The following is a 14,894-nucleotide window of genomic DNA, read 5'->3' as shown; positions in this document are numbered from 1 at the left end:
ACAGGAGAGCCGCGGAATGCACTAACAGGAGAGTGTTTACGTCGCTCCATCTACAAAGAAACAGAATGAGAACATGGTGGCCAGATGGATTTGGGGATTTAAATCGGGATGCTTGCCGGGCCGGGTCCATTGAGTTATGACTGGTGTTGTAGCATCAATTATTTCCTGTTCTAGTATCAGCCAGTCTCAGAGAGCTGAGATGAAACTCACAAGGAAACGTGTGACTGCCTATTCTGACACATAGGACTGACAGTAATACAACACCCACCCACTCGTGCTGTTGGGGTAATAATGACTGTGGCTTAAATTAGAACATTCAAACAGCAAAACGGATAGAAACCTGTCTGTCAAACAGAGCCACCGTGACTGATAGGATATGCACAGAAATATCTCATCAAACTTCCTGGTAACATTGGGCTTTGTCTGTACTGGCCACCACTTGTAACACAGAACAGAGAAAATATGTTGACATGTACTGTGTCCACTAGGTGGTGGAAGAAGCCTTCATCACCCAACCTATTCCAAGGTGGTATAGAATAGATGTGATATGTAACCACGAAGCTTTACTTGTCAATGTCAGCTATAATATTATGATTGCTGCATGCATGTTCAAAACACTCAACTGAGACACATTGCAACTTAAATCAATAGCAGGATAGTTTTTCAAATGTTTTATTTTTAAATAACTATTTACATTGACAGCTCTGTATAAATCCATTTAGTTTTCATACATGTGACAATTTTTCAAAAAGAAAACGTTTTAACATGAAGGGCAATGTGATGATTAAATGCATCACATTGATACATGAACATGTATAAATCACAAGCCTTTGTGATGGCTGAGCAACAGTTCCTTGGATTCCTGTAGTAAAAAAGATAATAATCATATTTGACATGGATGTTTTCAACTCCCTCAAAAACCAAATAACAAAGCTTTTAAACCCTTTCAATGGCATTGCTGATATAATTCATGCCACATGGTTTACTTTGAATTCTTAGTTATTATTCGCATTTAGGACAATGCATGACCTCATTGATAAAACTTTCTCCCGATAGAAGAAATAATATATCGTACAAAATGTGAATTCGGGGGGATGCTCCGTTGACGGCAGCTTAAACGAGAACGTTTGAGGAAGTCTACAGTATCACAAGTCGGTCTATCCTGTCAGGCACAATCATACACAGCGGAGGACACAAAGCAACTGCTCACTGCCTTGCCAATTCACTTATATCATGGCTCAAATTTAACATTTGTACAGTTAGATATATTTGAGGCAACTTGGGTAAAGAGCCTTGAATAGGAACACTACAGCAAAATGCCCCATCTAGAAATCCAACCAACGTTATTAGCTCTGTTTCCCTGCCTGCTAGTCCGTCCATGCTACCGCCGAGGGATAACTATCCAAAAAAAGGAATCTCCCTTTTAGGACACATGGCAGCAAGAGTGAGAACGACAATTTCATGTGAAGAAAATAGTGAGTAAGAACTCCCCAGAATCAAACAAACACATTATGAGAAATTGTGTGAGAGCGAACTCTTGTAAACTCAGCAAAAAAAGAAACGGCCCTTTTTCAGGACCTTGTCTTTCAAAGATCATTCGTAAAAATCAAAATATCTTCACAGATATTCATTGTAAAGGGTTTAAACACTGTTTGCCCATGCTTGTTCAATGAACCATAAACAATTAATGAACATGCACCTGTGGAACGGGACACTAACAACTTACAGACGGTAGGCAATTAAGGTCACAGTTATGAAAACTTAGGCCTCTTTAGTGTTCTTTCTACTGACTCTGAAAAACACCAAAAGAAAGATGCCCAGGGTCCCTGGTCATCTGCATGAACGTGCCTTAGGCGTGCTGCAAGGAGACATGAGGACTGCAGATGTGACCAGGGCAATACTTTGCAATGTCCGTACTGTGAGACGCTTAAGACAGCGCAACAGAGAGACAGGACAGACAGCTGATCGTCCTTGCAGCGGCAAACCACGTGTAACAACACCTGCACAGGATCGGTACATCCGAACATCACACCTGCGGGACAGGTACAGGATGGCAACAACTGCACGAGTTACACCACGAACACACCAGGAACACACAATCCCTCCATCAGTGCTCAGACTGTCCACAATAGGCTGACAAGAGGCTAGACTGATGGCTTGAAGGCCTGTTGTAAGGCAGGTCCTCACCAGACATCACAGGCAACAACGTCGCCTATGGGCACAAACCCACCGTCGCTGGACCAGACAGGACTGGCAAAACGTGCTCTTCACTGACGAGTCGCGGTTTTGTCTCACCAGGGGTGATGGTCGGATTCGCGTTTATCGTTGAAGGAATGAGCGTTACACCGAGGCCTGTACTCTGGAGTGGGATCGATTTGGAGGTGGAGGGTCCGTTATGGTCTGGGGCGGTGTGTCACAGCATCATCGGACTGAGCTTGTTGTCATTGCAGGCAATCTCAACGCTGTGCGTTACAGGGAAGACATCCTCCTCCCTCATGTGGTACCCTTCCTGAAGGCTCATCCTGACATGACCCTCCAGCATGACAATGCCACCAGCCATACTGCTCGTCCTGTGCGTGATTTCCTGCGAGACAGGAATGTCAGTGTTCTGCCATGGCCAGCGAAGAGCCCGGATCTCAATCCCATTGAGCATGTCTGGGACCTGTTGGATCATAAGGTGAGGGCTAGGGCCATTCCCCCCAGAAATGTCCAGGAACTTGCAGGTGCCTTGGTGGAAGAGTGGGGTAACATCTCACAGCAAGAACTGGCAAATCTGGTGCAGTCCATGAGGAGATGCACTGCAGTACTTAATGCAGCTGGTGGCCACACCAGATACTGTTACTTCTGATGTTGACACCCCCCCACCCCCTTTTGTTCAGGGAAACATTATTCCATTTCTGTTAGTCACATGTCTATGAAACTTGTTCAGTTTATGTCTCAGTTGTTAAATCTTGTTATGTTCATACAGACATTTACATATGTTAAGTTTGCTGAAAATAAACACAGTTGACAGTGAGAAGACGTTTCTTTTCTTGCTGAGTTTAGCAATGTACCCCATCACATAATGGAACCTCTGTGGTCATAATATCACTCCATGAAATGTCAAGAGATGATGAACATGATGTGTGCAAGAACATCCCCTACACAAGAGGAATAAGTCTTGACCTTAGTACAGCAACTTTTAACCTGATTTAAGAGGCTAAAATTAATTCAATGCATTATTAGAACAGGACCACAGCATTGTTTTAGAACCGTTTGAGTTAAATGTAGTGCATCTCTCCGATTTTTGGAAATTATGAATTGTGAAATGCTCTTTGTATTCTATTGCTGTCAAGTTTCATGCATGTAAACGCTTTAATACTTCCAATAAAACGCTTGTTTCTTATTTAAAAAACATAAAGAAAAATATTATTTGTCTCAAAATACTATGCAGGGATTAAAGGGAGAATTTAAATATTTTTTAAACAACAAGTTGTTGTTGTCAACCTGAGATTAAAAACCAAGATGTCCCCCTCAGAAGAGTCAGTCTGAGTCTTAACTCTTCAGTCTAAAAGAACCACAATGTGCTTGTGACAGGCTGTCCCCACGACAAGATCCAGAGATTGGTTGGTTAGTTGGTGAGGGCAAGTCTTACTGGGCCTCAGCAATAAATCCACCTTGATGCGATTACTTACACCACGCTAAGACTCGGTTGGTCTGACCGAGTCCCACTGACAAAGTTATAAACCAGGAACTGCGAGGTGCCGCAGTAGTGTGTAGCGAAAAGCTTCCCGTCGGGCGTTGGGTCGGAGAAGGCAATCTCCTCCTTGCTCAGGTAGGAGCCGTAAATGAAGTTGTTCCTGAGGAGGGCAATACGAGAAGAAACTACAGATTTAAATATATATTTCTTTGACATTTTACAAGCACACTTTTGACACTTATTTGGACAGTTTGAAACAGAGGTGTAGACAGGCAAGTGGGAGTACAGCAGGAAAGGTGGACGCAGCGATTTAACCGTCTCCGGTGGGGAGAGGTGACTGAAGGAGCGAGCGTTATACCCCTAAATCACAGGCTCTGCACTACACAATGAAATTCTGTACATTCACAACAACAAAAAAGAAAGTCTTGCAGCTAGTTAAGACTGACCTGAGACACTCGATCATGCGCGAGGCGATGCCCGTCCGTCTCATCATGCTGAAGACCCAGATGCGGCTGATGCCACAGAGGGCTGGCTCTGGGTCAGTGGAACAACACCAGGCTCTCTGACGCTCAAACATCACCTTCTCTCCCTCCGAGCCCTCGGGTACCGCCTCCTCGATCACCCTGTAGCCCTGCACACACAAACACACACACACGCACGCAAGAGCAAATACATCATTACAATATAGTCTCCACCTCAATCCCCTTCCCACGCACACTTCCCATAAAGGCAGATCATCCCAGCACCCACATTCGTGGACAGAAACACACTCAGAGGTACCACACCCCTTCCATTTTACAGCGCACTGTATCAGCTGTGCCAAGTTTCTAATCTGCCTGGTGACATCCCTGCTTCCACCATGGGGCAGAGGGAGAGATAAGCACACTCCTCTGTGCGGTAAATCACTCCACACACCCACTCATTCACTCGTTTGACTATTATTCAATTAGCCTGCTCTCACAATGGCCACGGTACCAGACTTCTACAATCAGACAACAAAATGGCTTCTACAGTAATTAGCCAATGACATACTCCTGGTTTTGTTATTGCAATACAAGCTAGATGATGGATACTGCATCCAGTACTACGTGATCACTTACATGGTCTCCCTGGGAAACAATAAGGCTTTTATAATGACATGAACCTGCGGTGAAATAAATTGGAAACAAACTGTCTGCAGTCCTAATTATAGGACTGACTAATTACTAGTGTTATACTGAATCAGACTGAGCAGACAGTCTACTGTGATATCCCTATACTTGTGACTGCTTGGGAAATGCTCCCACTGAGCTCTATAGAGAATACTACGACACTCAACAAGTACTAGGGGAGGAGGAAGTAGTACAGCCCCAACCCACACAGACGTCTTGCTCACCTCTTGAATGTGCTCAGCGATCAGGCACCCAGCCACCTTCTTGTCATTGGAGATGAACAGGAAGGTTTTGGTCTGGGAGGGACACTTGGTCTCCACCTGCTGGAAGCCCAGGTCATTGTCCACCATCTCTCTGATCTCCTCAACCTGACAGCACAACAAACTGTGAGACACCCTCGCAAGCTCCTAGTCATTAGTGCACGTCGTATCCAAAACGGTTTTGCAACAGAAAACGCTTCGCTACGAAAACCAGAGTTTCTTATCCCTCCCCGTTCCGGTGAGTTTTCCTCCGTTTGATGTCAAGTGAATATAACCCTTGCCTAAAGGACGAATAAACTATTGTGATATGTATAAGGGGCTTCAAAGTATATTTAAGATCAATAATGCTGTTATATTTCGATTGTATTACAGTAAAGGTATTTCCATATGTGATAATGTGTAAAGTTCGAGCCTGAAGCACACCTTCTTCAGTGCATATTTGGGGTCATCTGGAAGGACAAGGATGATCTTGCCATCGGGGTACTCTCCCAGAATCCTCTCCTTCTTCCACCCCTGTGGACGACATGACAAATCAGTGGCTTATAGGTTGAGAGATGCATGATGTGTGTGAGAGATGCTGTTTGAGTCAGAGGTGACGCGTTAGGTAGAGTTGGCACGCAAGGGCAGCGTCCCAAATAGCTCCCTGTTCCCTATACACAGTATTGCACTACTCTTGTAATGTACTACATAGGGAATAAGGTGCCATTTTGGACGCATGCATGCTGTGGGAGACCGCTAGTTCTCACCACATATCTGACAGCACTGATGAACTGGTTGTGGAAGTGCAGGTGCTGGGACTCATCCTCCGGGTTGGCAGCGGAATACAGCATCCCACACACACCGCAGGTCACCGCTCCAAAGTGCTTCTGCCCTGCATCCTAGGAGACGACAACGCAGACTGGATCAGTTCTGACATAAATACGGTACCTAGATTCTATACAATTACAGGAACTTTACTCGCCTGAGTGCCAGTCTGTTTGTGCTATCAGCTCCTTGTCAATCGTTGTCATGTCAAATGCTTGGCAATGACAGCGAGTGAGTTGGCAAGAGCACAAACAGATCTGGGACCATGGTAGGAATATATATAGTCTTTGGATAACACCCCTCTTCTACAAAAGAGAACTATTCAAAGTACAGTAATACAGTGGGCAGTATTTGGCAAAAGACCAAAACACTCACAGTGGTGGTTTGATTGTCATCTTTGTCGGCCTCCTTTAGTTTTTTTATCTCTTTCTGCAGACATGCGTCAGAGAGGGGACTGCTATTATCTGCTGATTGCACGACCACACTACCACGGAAACACAGATATTGTTTGAATTAAACTCTGGAAAATAGTTTTTTGTGTGGAAAAGATTTATTGCAATTTGAGTGCAGGTTCTTACGAGTCAGAGGACTCTGTTGTTGTCGTGCCCGCTGTCTTGACCTCTGGGGATGCCGGTTTAATCTCAGCAACTAAGAAAGAGACAGATTCTATAACAAAGCATGTTACACTGAGGTTATGACGACACGATATAACTAGGGCTGTCAAACCATTTTTTTTTTTTTAAACGTAATCGAGTTAATTGCAGGATTTGCTGTGATTAATCGCAAATTCAGAATTTTCTCAAATTGAGCTCTAATTTCAGATTTTTTTTACGACAAAAAGCATTACCAGGATATTGACGTCTTGATTTTGTCCAAAGTAACGGTTACCAAAATCAGGTAAATTGATAACGCACTCTGACAGCCGTAGTTATAACAATGTTCAAAATGTAATTTGGTTGGATGTTATCAGACATGAGGGTACCAGCAGGCTTTTCTTCACACTGATCCTTGTCAACAGAATCTCGTGGGGTCTCTTCAAAGGGAGGGGAAGACACTGGTGCTATGGAATCCTGTGGAAAGACAAGAGGTTAAAGAAGGATAAATTGCATCCCCAAAATTATGCCAGGTATGAAAACAGCTATATGATCATCCACACTGCTTCTAAATGTGTCACTGAAGTTACCAGGGTTAAGTTTCAGAAAAGCATTTTAAGGCTAAGTTCATATGATGAACTTATCCCGAAGATACTTTCGGGAAGCCAGCTCCTGTACAGTTATTGAATAGATTTCAATATAATTCAATCAACAAAAATACCATTCTTACATCTTAATAAAGAAAGAAAAGGTCCAAGGACCTTTTTACCTTATCTTTGGCAGTTTTTGGCGTAGGTGATGCTTCCGCTTTCTGCTCAGTTTGAGGGGTAAGTGTAGGTACCAAGGTTTCCTTTTGTACAGTGGGATTAAGCACTTCTGCCTTCTGTACAGTGAGTTTGGAGTCCTGTGGGAGGAGGGGAGATGAAGACACTTGTACCACACAAGACAATATTTTTTTAGATCAATTATAAGGATGTGGGTAAGAGCATTGCTAGCGCCAAGCTCTAGCAGGTCGTGGGTTCAAATACCACAGGGATATACAAATAAAATGTATGCACTCATTGTACTATAAGTCGTTTTCAACAGTATAAAAACCAAGAAAGTTACTTCAAGGAGAATAAAAAACAAGAACGTTACCTCATGTTTGCCATTTCCGGGCATAGGGGTCGGTGTCTCTACTGCCTTCTGCACTGTTGGATTTGTCACAACTGCCTTCTGCACAGTTGGTGCGGTCTTCTGAGTGGTAGGCACAACTATTTTTTGCGCGGTGGGTACTGCCGGTTTCTGCACGGTGGGTACCGCCGTCTTCTGGCTGGTGGGTACCGCCGTCTTCTGGCTGGTGGGTACCGCCGTCTTCTGGCTGGTGGGTACCGCCGTCTTCTGGCTGGTGGGTACCGCCGTCTTCTGGCTGGTGGGTACCGCCGTCTTCTGGCTGGTGGGTACCTCCGTCTTCTGGCTGGTAGGTACCGCCGTCTTCTGGCTGGTAGGTACCGCCGTCTTCTGGCTGGTAGGTACCGCCGTCTTCTGCATGGTAGGTACCGCCGTCTTCTGGCCGGTAGGTACCGCCGTCTTCTGGCCGGTAGGTACCGCCGTCTTCTGGCCGGTAGGTACCGCCGTCTTCTGGCCGGTAGGTACCGCCGTCTTCTGGCCGGGTAGGTACCGCCGTCTTCTGGCCGGTAGGTACCGCCGTCTTCTGGCCGGTAGGTACCTCCGTCTTCTGGCCGGTAGGTACCGCCGTCTTCTGGCCGGTAGGTACCGCCGTCTTCTGGCCGGTAGGTACCGCCGTCTTCTGGCCGGTAGGTACCGCCGTCTTCTGGCCGGTAGGTACCGCCGTCTTCTGGCCGGTAGGTACCGCCGTCTTCTGGCCGGTAGGTACCGCCGTCTTCTGGCCGGTAGGTACCGCCGTCTTCTGGCCGGTAGGTACCGCCGTCTTCTGGCCGGTAGGTACCGCAGTCTTCTGGCCGGTAGGTACCGCCGTCTTCTGGCCGGTAGGTACTCCTGGCTTCTGCATGGTAGGTACTGCCGTCTTCTGGACGGTAGGTACCCCTGGCTTCTGCATGGTAGGCACTGCTGTCTTCTGGCCGGTAGGTTTTGAGTCCTGTGGAAGGAGAACAGGTTTGGAATGCATTTTCTAGAATGAATTTCAATAGTTTTTGCCACACAAAAACTAATCTGTGCATTTTATCATTTAAGATCATCACTCAAGAAAGTTACCTCATGTTTGGCCGCTGTCGTAAGTGTCACTGCTGCCCTCGGAATGGTGGTAGATGTAGGTCTCAATGCTGTCCGCTGCACGGTCGGTAATACTGCCTTCTGCACTGTGGGTTTCGGCTCGTCATCCAGTTGAAAGTCATCAAAAGAGTACTTGGGCCTGGCTTTGTAAGGCTTATACTCCGCCACAGGCTTGGCCTTCTGAGCTTTCAGCCCGTTGGGCATCGGCGGGGGTACTGCTGGAAGTGTCCTCTTTCTAAGGGTGGGTCCCTTACTTGGGGTCACTTTGGGGGGCTCAACTTTGGGGGGCTCAAGCTTAGGGGTTACTGCTGGGCTGGCTGCGGCTGGGGTAGGACAGGGTGCAGTTACTGTGGGTGCTGCTGGACTGGCTGAGGGGGGTGAGGGTGTTGTGGTCACTGGGATGGGTGCTGCTACTGCTGGAGTGGACAGTAATGGGGGGGCAGGTTTAGCCTCTGTCTCCGGAAACATCTTCTGATTGGCCTGATCGGACTTGAGCTTCTTCACCATGGTCCAGGACATATTCTTCTCCCGCTGCAGCTCCACCTGCCGCAGCCTCTGGAACCTGGTAAGCTTCTTCTTCTCGTGGATTTTGAGGGGCACCGTCACTTGACTGATGAAGAAGCGCCTCTGTGGTGTCTCTGGAGCTGGGGGCTTGGCTGGAGCAGAAACTGCAGAAACGGGTGCTACTGGGGTAGAGGGCTCCTTGGGCCCGGCAGGAGTTGGAGGGATAGGGACAGTCTCAGTCTGTGTGAAAGGCTGTGGGCATTCTGGCTCCTTGCTGGGTTCAGCCTCAACCGTTACAACCTGCTCATCCTCTTCCTCCGTCTTTAATAGCATGGTGTCCGTGGCGATATCGTCCGCTATTTCCTCACATAAGGCAAGGAGGTTGAGCTGCCTGCTCGCTTTTTTGGAGGCGGCGGCCTTTTGCTCAGCTAGCGCCGCTAGTCGGGCTTTAGTCCGGGCCTGAGGGTTCATCTGCTGTTTCTTAGGTTTTTCCGGGCTACACTGTGTCTTTTTGGCAACTTCCTTCTTGCCACTATTTGTGCTGTCTTGGTTAGAGGAACGTGTGCCTTTCTTTTCAGTACCAGCTTCACTGTTATCTAGACGGCACTCCTCTTCAGACCCTTTGGTTAGCTGGACTGTCTTCTCTGGCACCTCCTTAGAGTTGTCTATGATTTCCAGATCACTATCCATATCCACATCTTCCCCATTCTCTCCCACCACCTCCACAACACAGTGACCGATCTCCATATCCTCAACAATAATCGGGGTCTCCAGGTCTAAGGTACACTCAATGCTCTCCGTCACACCAAAGTCACAGTCTTTATTCATGATTTCTAAGGAATCCTCTACTTCCAGAAACTCTTTGACATTTGAGCGCATTGTGTCAGACAGGGGGTGTTTGCAAAGACTGGACTCTTTCAGAGCACTGAAAAGTGCTTCTAGGGGTGGAGACTTTATCTTAGCACCCGACATTGTCTCTAAACTTTCCCGAGGTTTATCTGTAGGGATGGTCATGGTATCTTCCTGGACCTCCTGTCTCTCAGCACTCTGCTTCACCTGTTCTGAGACATTGTCCGAAGTCTCTTCTGAGGCTACTTCCACCGGCGGAGGAGATTTTACTTCGATATCAAGCTTGGTGTCTAAACTCTCACTAACTTGATCTGCAGGGGTGGGCGCAGAATCTTCCCGCATCTCAGTGCTCTGCATCACATGTACAGTTGCAGGGTGTGGACCCTTTATATGTGCATCAAGCGTGGTCCCTGCACTCTCACTGACTTCAACTGTATGGGTCTCCTCAACGGACACTTCTAGAGGTGGAGGGATATCTATTTTTGCATCAAGCTTGGTATCTAAATGTTCAACTACTTCATCTGGAGAGGTGGTCATGGAATTCTTCTGCATATCCTCTATTTCGATGCATATCTGATTAACCTGTTCAGGGACAGGGTCTGAAGCGTCCTCTGAAAACGCTTCTATAGATGGAGACTTTATATTTGTATCAAGCTTGGTGTCTACACTCTCACTAGGGGTGGTCATGGGACCTTCACAAACTTCATATGTAGAGGTGGTCATGGAATCTTCCTGTATCTGCTGGCTCGTACTGCTCTGCTTCACCTGTTCATGTACAGGGTCTGTAACCTTCTCTGAAGATACTTGAGTTTCCATTGTCACATCTCTTGACTCTTCGACTGCCTTCCTTTCATTTTCCTCACTTTCACTTTCGGAATCACTACTGCTGCTATATGCTACCAGGCCTTTAGCTGGAGGAGATAATATTTCCGCATTGACCTTAGTCTCTAGACGTTCCTCAACAAGACCTGCAGGGGTGGTCGTCGCATTTTCCTGCATCTTGGTGCTCTGTTCAGATACAGGGTCTGCACACTTGATACATGCATCAAGCTTGCTCTCTACACTCTCATTAACTTGAACTGTAGGGGTGATCACAGAACCTTCCTGAACACCCTGCATCTCACTGCTCTTGTTCAACTGCTCATGGATGGGGTCGGAAGCTTTCTCAGAGGATGCTAATATAGCGGGAGGAGACATTATTTGTGTGTCAGGCTTATTCTCTACACTCTCAGTAACTTCATCTGTAGGAGTAGTCACATAATCTCCCTGCATCTCCTGTGTCTCACTGCTCTGGTTCAACTGCTCATGGATCTGGTCTGAAACTTTCTCAGAGGATGCTAATATAGCGGGAGGAGACATTATTTGTGTGTCAGGCTTGGTCTCCACACTCTCATTAACTTCATCTGTAGGAGTAGTCACATAATCTCCCTGCATCTTCCTGCTCTGGTTCAACTGCTCAGGGATGGGGTCTGAAGCTTTCTCAGAAGATGCTAATATAGCGAGAGGAGACATTATTTGTGTGTCAGGCTTGGTCTCTACACTCTCATTAACTTCCTCTGTAGGAGTAGTCACAGAATCTCCCTGCATCTTCCTGCTGTGGTTCAACTGCTCATGGATGGGGCCTGAAGCTTTCTCAGAGGATGCTAATATAGCGGGAGGAGACATTATTTGCGTGTCAGGCTTGGTCTCTACACTCTCAGTAACTTCATCTGTAGGAGTAGTCACATAATCTCCCTGCATCTCCTGTGTCTCACTGCTCTGGTTCAACTGCTCATGGATGGGGTCTGAAGCTTTCTCAGAGGATGCTAATATAGCGGGAGGAGACATTATTTGTGTGTCAGGCTTGGTCTCTACACTCTCATTAACTTCATCTGTAGGAATAGTCACATAATCTCCCTGCATCTCCTGTGTCTCACTGATCTGGTTCAACTGCTCAGGGATGGGGTCTGAAGCTTTCTCAGAGGATGCTAATATAGCAGGAGGAAACATTATTTGTGTGTCAGGCTTGGTCTCCACACTCTCATTAACTTCATTCGTAGGAGTAGTCACAGAATCTCCCTGCATCTCACTGCTCTGGTTCAACTGCTCAAGGATGGGGTCTGAATCTTTCTCAGAGGATGCTAACATAGCGGGAGACATTATTTGTGTGTCAGGCTTGGTCTCTACACTCTCATTAACTTCATCTGTAGGAGTAGTCACAGAATTTCCCTGCATCTCCTGTGTCTCACTGCTCTGGTTCACCTGCTCAGGTTGTTTAGGTACTGGATCTGAAGCCTTCACTGAAGATGCTTGAGTTCCCATCTTTACATCTATCTGGCTCTCTGGGCTTCTGGTGGACTCTGCGACTCCCTTCGTTTGACTTTGATCACATTCAGAGTGACTACGACGAGAGGCAGGTGGTATACCATAATTGTGATCCATTTGCACAGGGTCTGAGGGTAAGGCTGCTTCATTTGGGTTAGTCTGTGCCCCTTTACGCTTACCTCTATCCCCATTAGAGTATTTTCTGATGCAATCGGGTTTGCGAGTTCTGATAAGCTCCTCGTCTGACTCTGTGGAAGCTGTTTTTGAGATCTTGGCTGGTCTTTTTAGGGTTCCTTTAGAGTTGGGATTATTTGATGAGGTACTTGTGGCTTTCGGCAGCTTAGCATTCTTGACAGGGGGATTGGACTTGGTCCTTGTGGTGGCCTTTTGGGCTGATCTTGTCTTGGAGGAATGACGGCCGGACTTTGATGGTTTATTTCTGTCTTTTCGTTGTGCTGGGGACTTTTTCTTATTCCTTCTCTGTGAAGGTCCTTCTCTATGGGGCTTGCTTGATGTTGCAGCAGCTGGTGTAATTTTGTTAGATGGCATGGCCACTTCATTCTGATCCAACTTTCTTCTCTTAGTTTGAGGATCCTGAGAAGTCTGTTGTCTTTTAGGGGCAGGCATTCTGTGAAGAAAAGGTGATGCAATGTATGAATGGCAATAGGTGTTTGTTGTCATTACTGGAAAAAGTATAACACAGTCAATACCATTGAGACTATAATAACCACGCTACATGGAGTATTGGTCAGCTGTATGTGCTTCTGTGACAGTGTCAAATCATAACTATCAGAGTAAGCAGCCAATGACAGAAATATTTATCAAATTAAAACACTTACTCGAAGCGTGGTATGTGGTTATTGCTCAAATCTTGTACTGTAGCCTATAAAGCTAGTAATTGGAATATGTAACCTAGCTAAGTACAGCACGAAAACTAACTAGCTAGCCTGCTGTAATGAGCGCAACAGCTAAGTGGATGGCTAGACAGTTAGCAAGCTAGCTAATGTTGTTAGCTGCAACAATAACAAGAAAGCTAGCTACTTAGCTATCTATCTAGCCACCTATCTAGTTACTCCAATGATCAAACTCACGTCCATTCACAATGCAGGTAAAGATTAGGACGCCAGTTAGTTGATAATGAATAGATTGCAAGCAAATCACTGCTTTTCAGTCGATAACGTTGACACTTAAGAATTGGCTACAGCCTAGTGTCGTACCAAGCTAGCTAATAATGTTAGCTAGCTAAAATTTGCAAGAAACAAAAATGCTTAACTAAATCACGTCTCGTCATTTGTTATGATACGTAGTCCTATAGTAAAACTATAAAATAAACACATTCGTCACTAAAACTCACTTTACTGTTTTGTTTCCCAACAACAGCTGTTTTTTTCCTTTTCCTGTGAACCAAAGATTTGGTGTACTTCCGGAGCAAAAATGCCGGAACTGAGGAGGCGGGGCTCGGGTGTGTTACGAGCGTAATTATTATACCTCAGTTATACCTTAGTGACAGGGTTACCGCAGTTGTGAAAGAAGTCAATAGTTGGGAGAGTTACAGAGTTCATTGAAAATAATGCCATTGTTGATTAGATGCTTTTTTCTTTAATTAGGCTATTTTCTCTTGAAACATACGATATATTCACAAGTAAACAATATGGACACACACACATTTATATATATATATATACACAAATACACACATATATCCATACATACACACATATATATACACAAATACACACATATATCCATACATATACACATATATATACATATATACATATATATACATCTATATATATATACACAAATACATCACATATTTATACATATATACACATATATATATACATATACACACACATATATACATATGCGTATATATATCCACATACATATATCGATATATATACGCATATATATACACACACATATATATATATATATGTGTGTGTCTGTATATATATATATATATATATATATATACAGACATATACATATATATATATATACAGACATATACATATATATACACAAATACACATACATATATACATATATATATATACACATATACATATACACAAATACACATATATGTACATACATACACATATATATATATTTTTAAAAAAAAATATATATATATATATATATATATATAAATATATAAAATATACAAATACATACATGGGGTGAAATCTATTCAGATTACCTCAACAAATTGACAACTACAATGCCAAAGGTCTGCAAGGCTGTAATTGCTGCAAATGGAGGATTCTTTGACGAAAGCAAAGTATGAAGGACAATTATTATTTCAATTAAAAATCATTATTTATAAACTTGTCAACGTCTTGAGTATATTTCCTATTCATTTTACAACTCATTTTATGTATGTTTTCATGGAAAACAAGGACATTTCTAAGTGACCTCAATCTTTTGTCTGGGACTACCAATATCATTGGCTAATCCCTGGGGCCCCTGTTGGAGTCATGTCCAACTGGTCATCAAGAGGGATCAG

General features: G+C 44.8%; 1 protein-coding gene and 1 long non-coding RNA gene across 14 annotated transcripts; one reads left to right on the top strand and one right to left on the bottom strand.

Moving 5' to 3' along the window:
• Window positions 1-656: 656 nt before the first annotated feature.
• On the bottom strand, window positions 657-13,698 carry LOC127922000 (mucin-5AC-like). 2 transcript variants are annotated; one of them, XM_052505604.1, is made up of 14 exons: window positions 13,468-13,698; window positions 8,702-13,004; window positions 8,220-8,585; window positions 7,625-7,930; window positions 7,257-7,391; window positions 6,877-6,964; window positions 6,473-6,542; window positions 6,270-6,378; window positions 5,837-5,968; window positions 5,514-5,603; window positions 5,055-5,198; window positions 4,126-4,310; window positions 3,675-3,839; window positions 657-862 (listed from the first exon to the last, which is right to left on the bottom strand). In XM_052505604.1, the coding sequence occupies exons 2-14, from the start codon at window positions 13,001-13,003 to the stop codon at window positions 745-747; spliced, it is 6,210 nt and encodes a 2,069-aa protein (XP_052361564.1). In that variant the 5' UTR covers window position 13,004; window positions 13,468-13,698; the 3' UTR covers window positions 657-744. The 2 variants fall into 2 exon arrangements, with proteins under 2 accessions (XP_052361564.1, XP_052361565.1); XM_052505605.1 differs by having other exon boundaries at window positions 657-3,839; window positions 13,468-13,697.
• Window positions 7,700-8,587, top strand: LOC127922021 (uncharacterized). Of its 12 annotated transcripts, none has more exons than XR_008110275.1 (4): window positions 7,700-7,806; window positions 7,951-8,118; window positions 8,216-8,383; window positions 8,480-8,575. It is a non-coding gene; the product is annotated as an uncharacterized LOC127922021 (long non-coding RNA). The 12 variants fall into 12 exon arrangements; XR_008110272.1 differs by having other exon boundaries at window positions 7,738-7,830; XR_008110268.1 differs by having other exon boundaries at window positions 7,755-7,902; window positions 8,216-8,431; window positions 8,480-8,587.
• Window positions 13,699-14,894: the final 1,196 nt, after the last annotated feature.

Source organism: Oncorhynchus keta, chromosome 4, assembly GCF_023373465.1.
Source record: "Oncorhynchus keta strain PuntledgeMale-10-30-2019 chromosome 4, Oket_V2, whole genome shotgun sequence".
NCBI lineage: Eukaryota > Metazoa > Chordata > Actinopteri > Salmoniformes > Salmonidae > Oncorhynchus > Oncorhynchus keta.
Note: the sequence above shows the minus strand (reverse complement) of the source record. Positions and strands in the feature narration are given on the sequence as shown.

Excerpts from the sequence above, each read along its gene's own strand:
- LOC127922000 (XM_052505604.1), bottom strand. The coding sequence starts at position 13,003 with ATGCCTGCCCCTAAAAGACAACAGACTTCTCAGGATCCTCAAACTAAG. Across the intron at positions 6,379-6,472 it reads ACAACAGAGTCCTCTGACTC|TGTGGTCGTGCAATCAGCAG; the intron begins GTAAGAACCTGC and ends TTTCCGTGGTAG. Across the intron at positions 5,969-6,269 it reads ATGACAATCAAACCACCACT|GATGCAGGGCAGAAGCACTT; the intron begins GTGAGTGTTTTG and ends GTCGTCTCCTAG.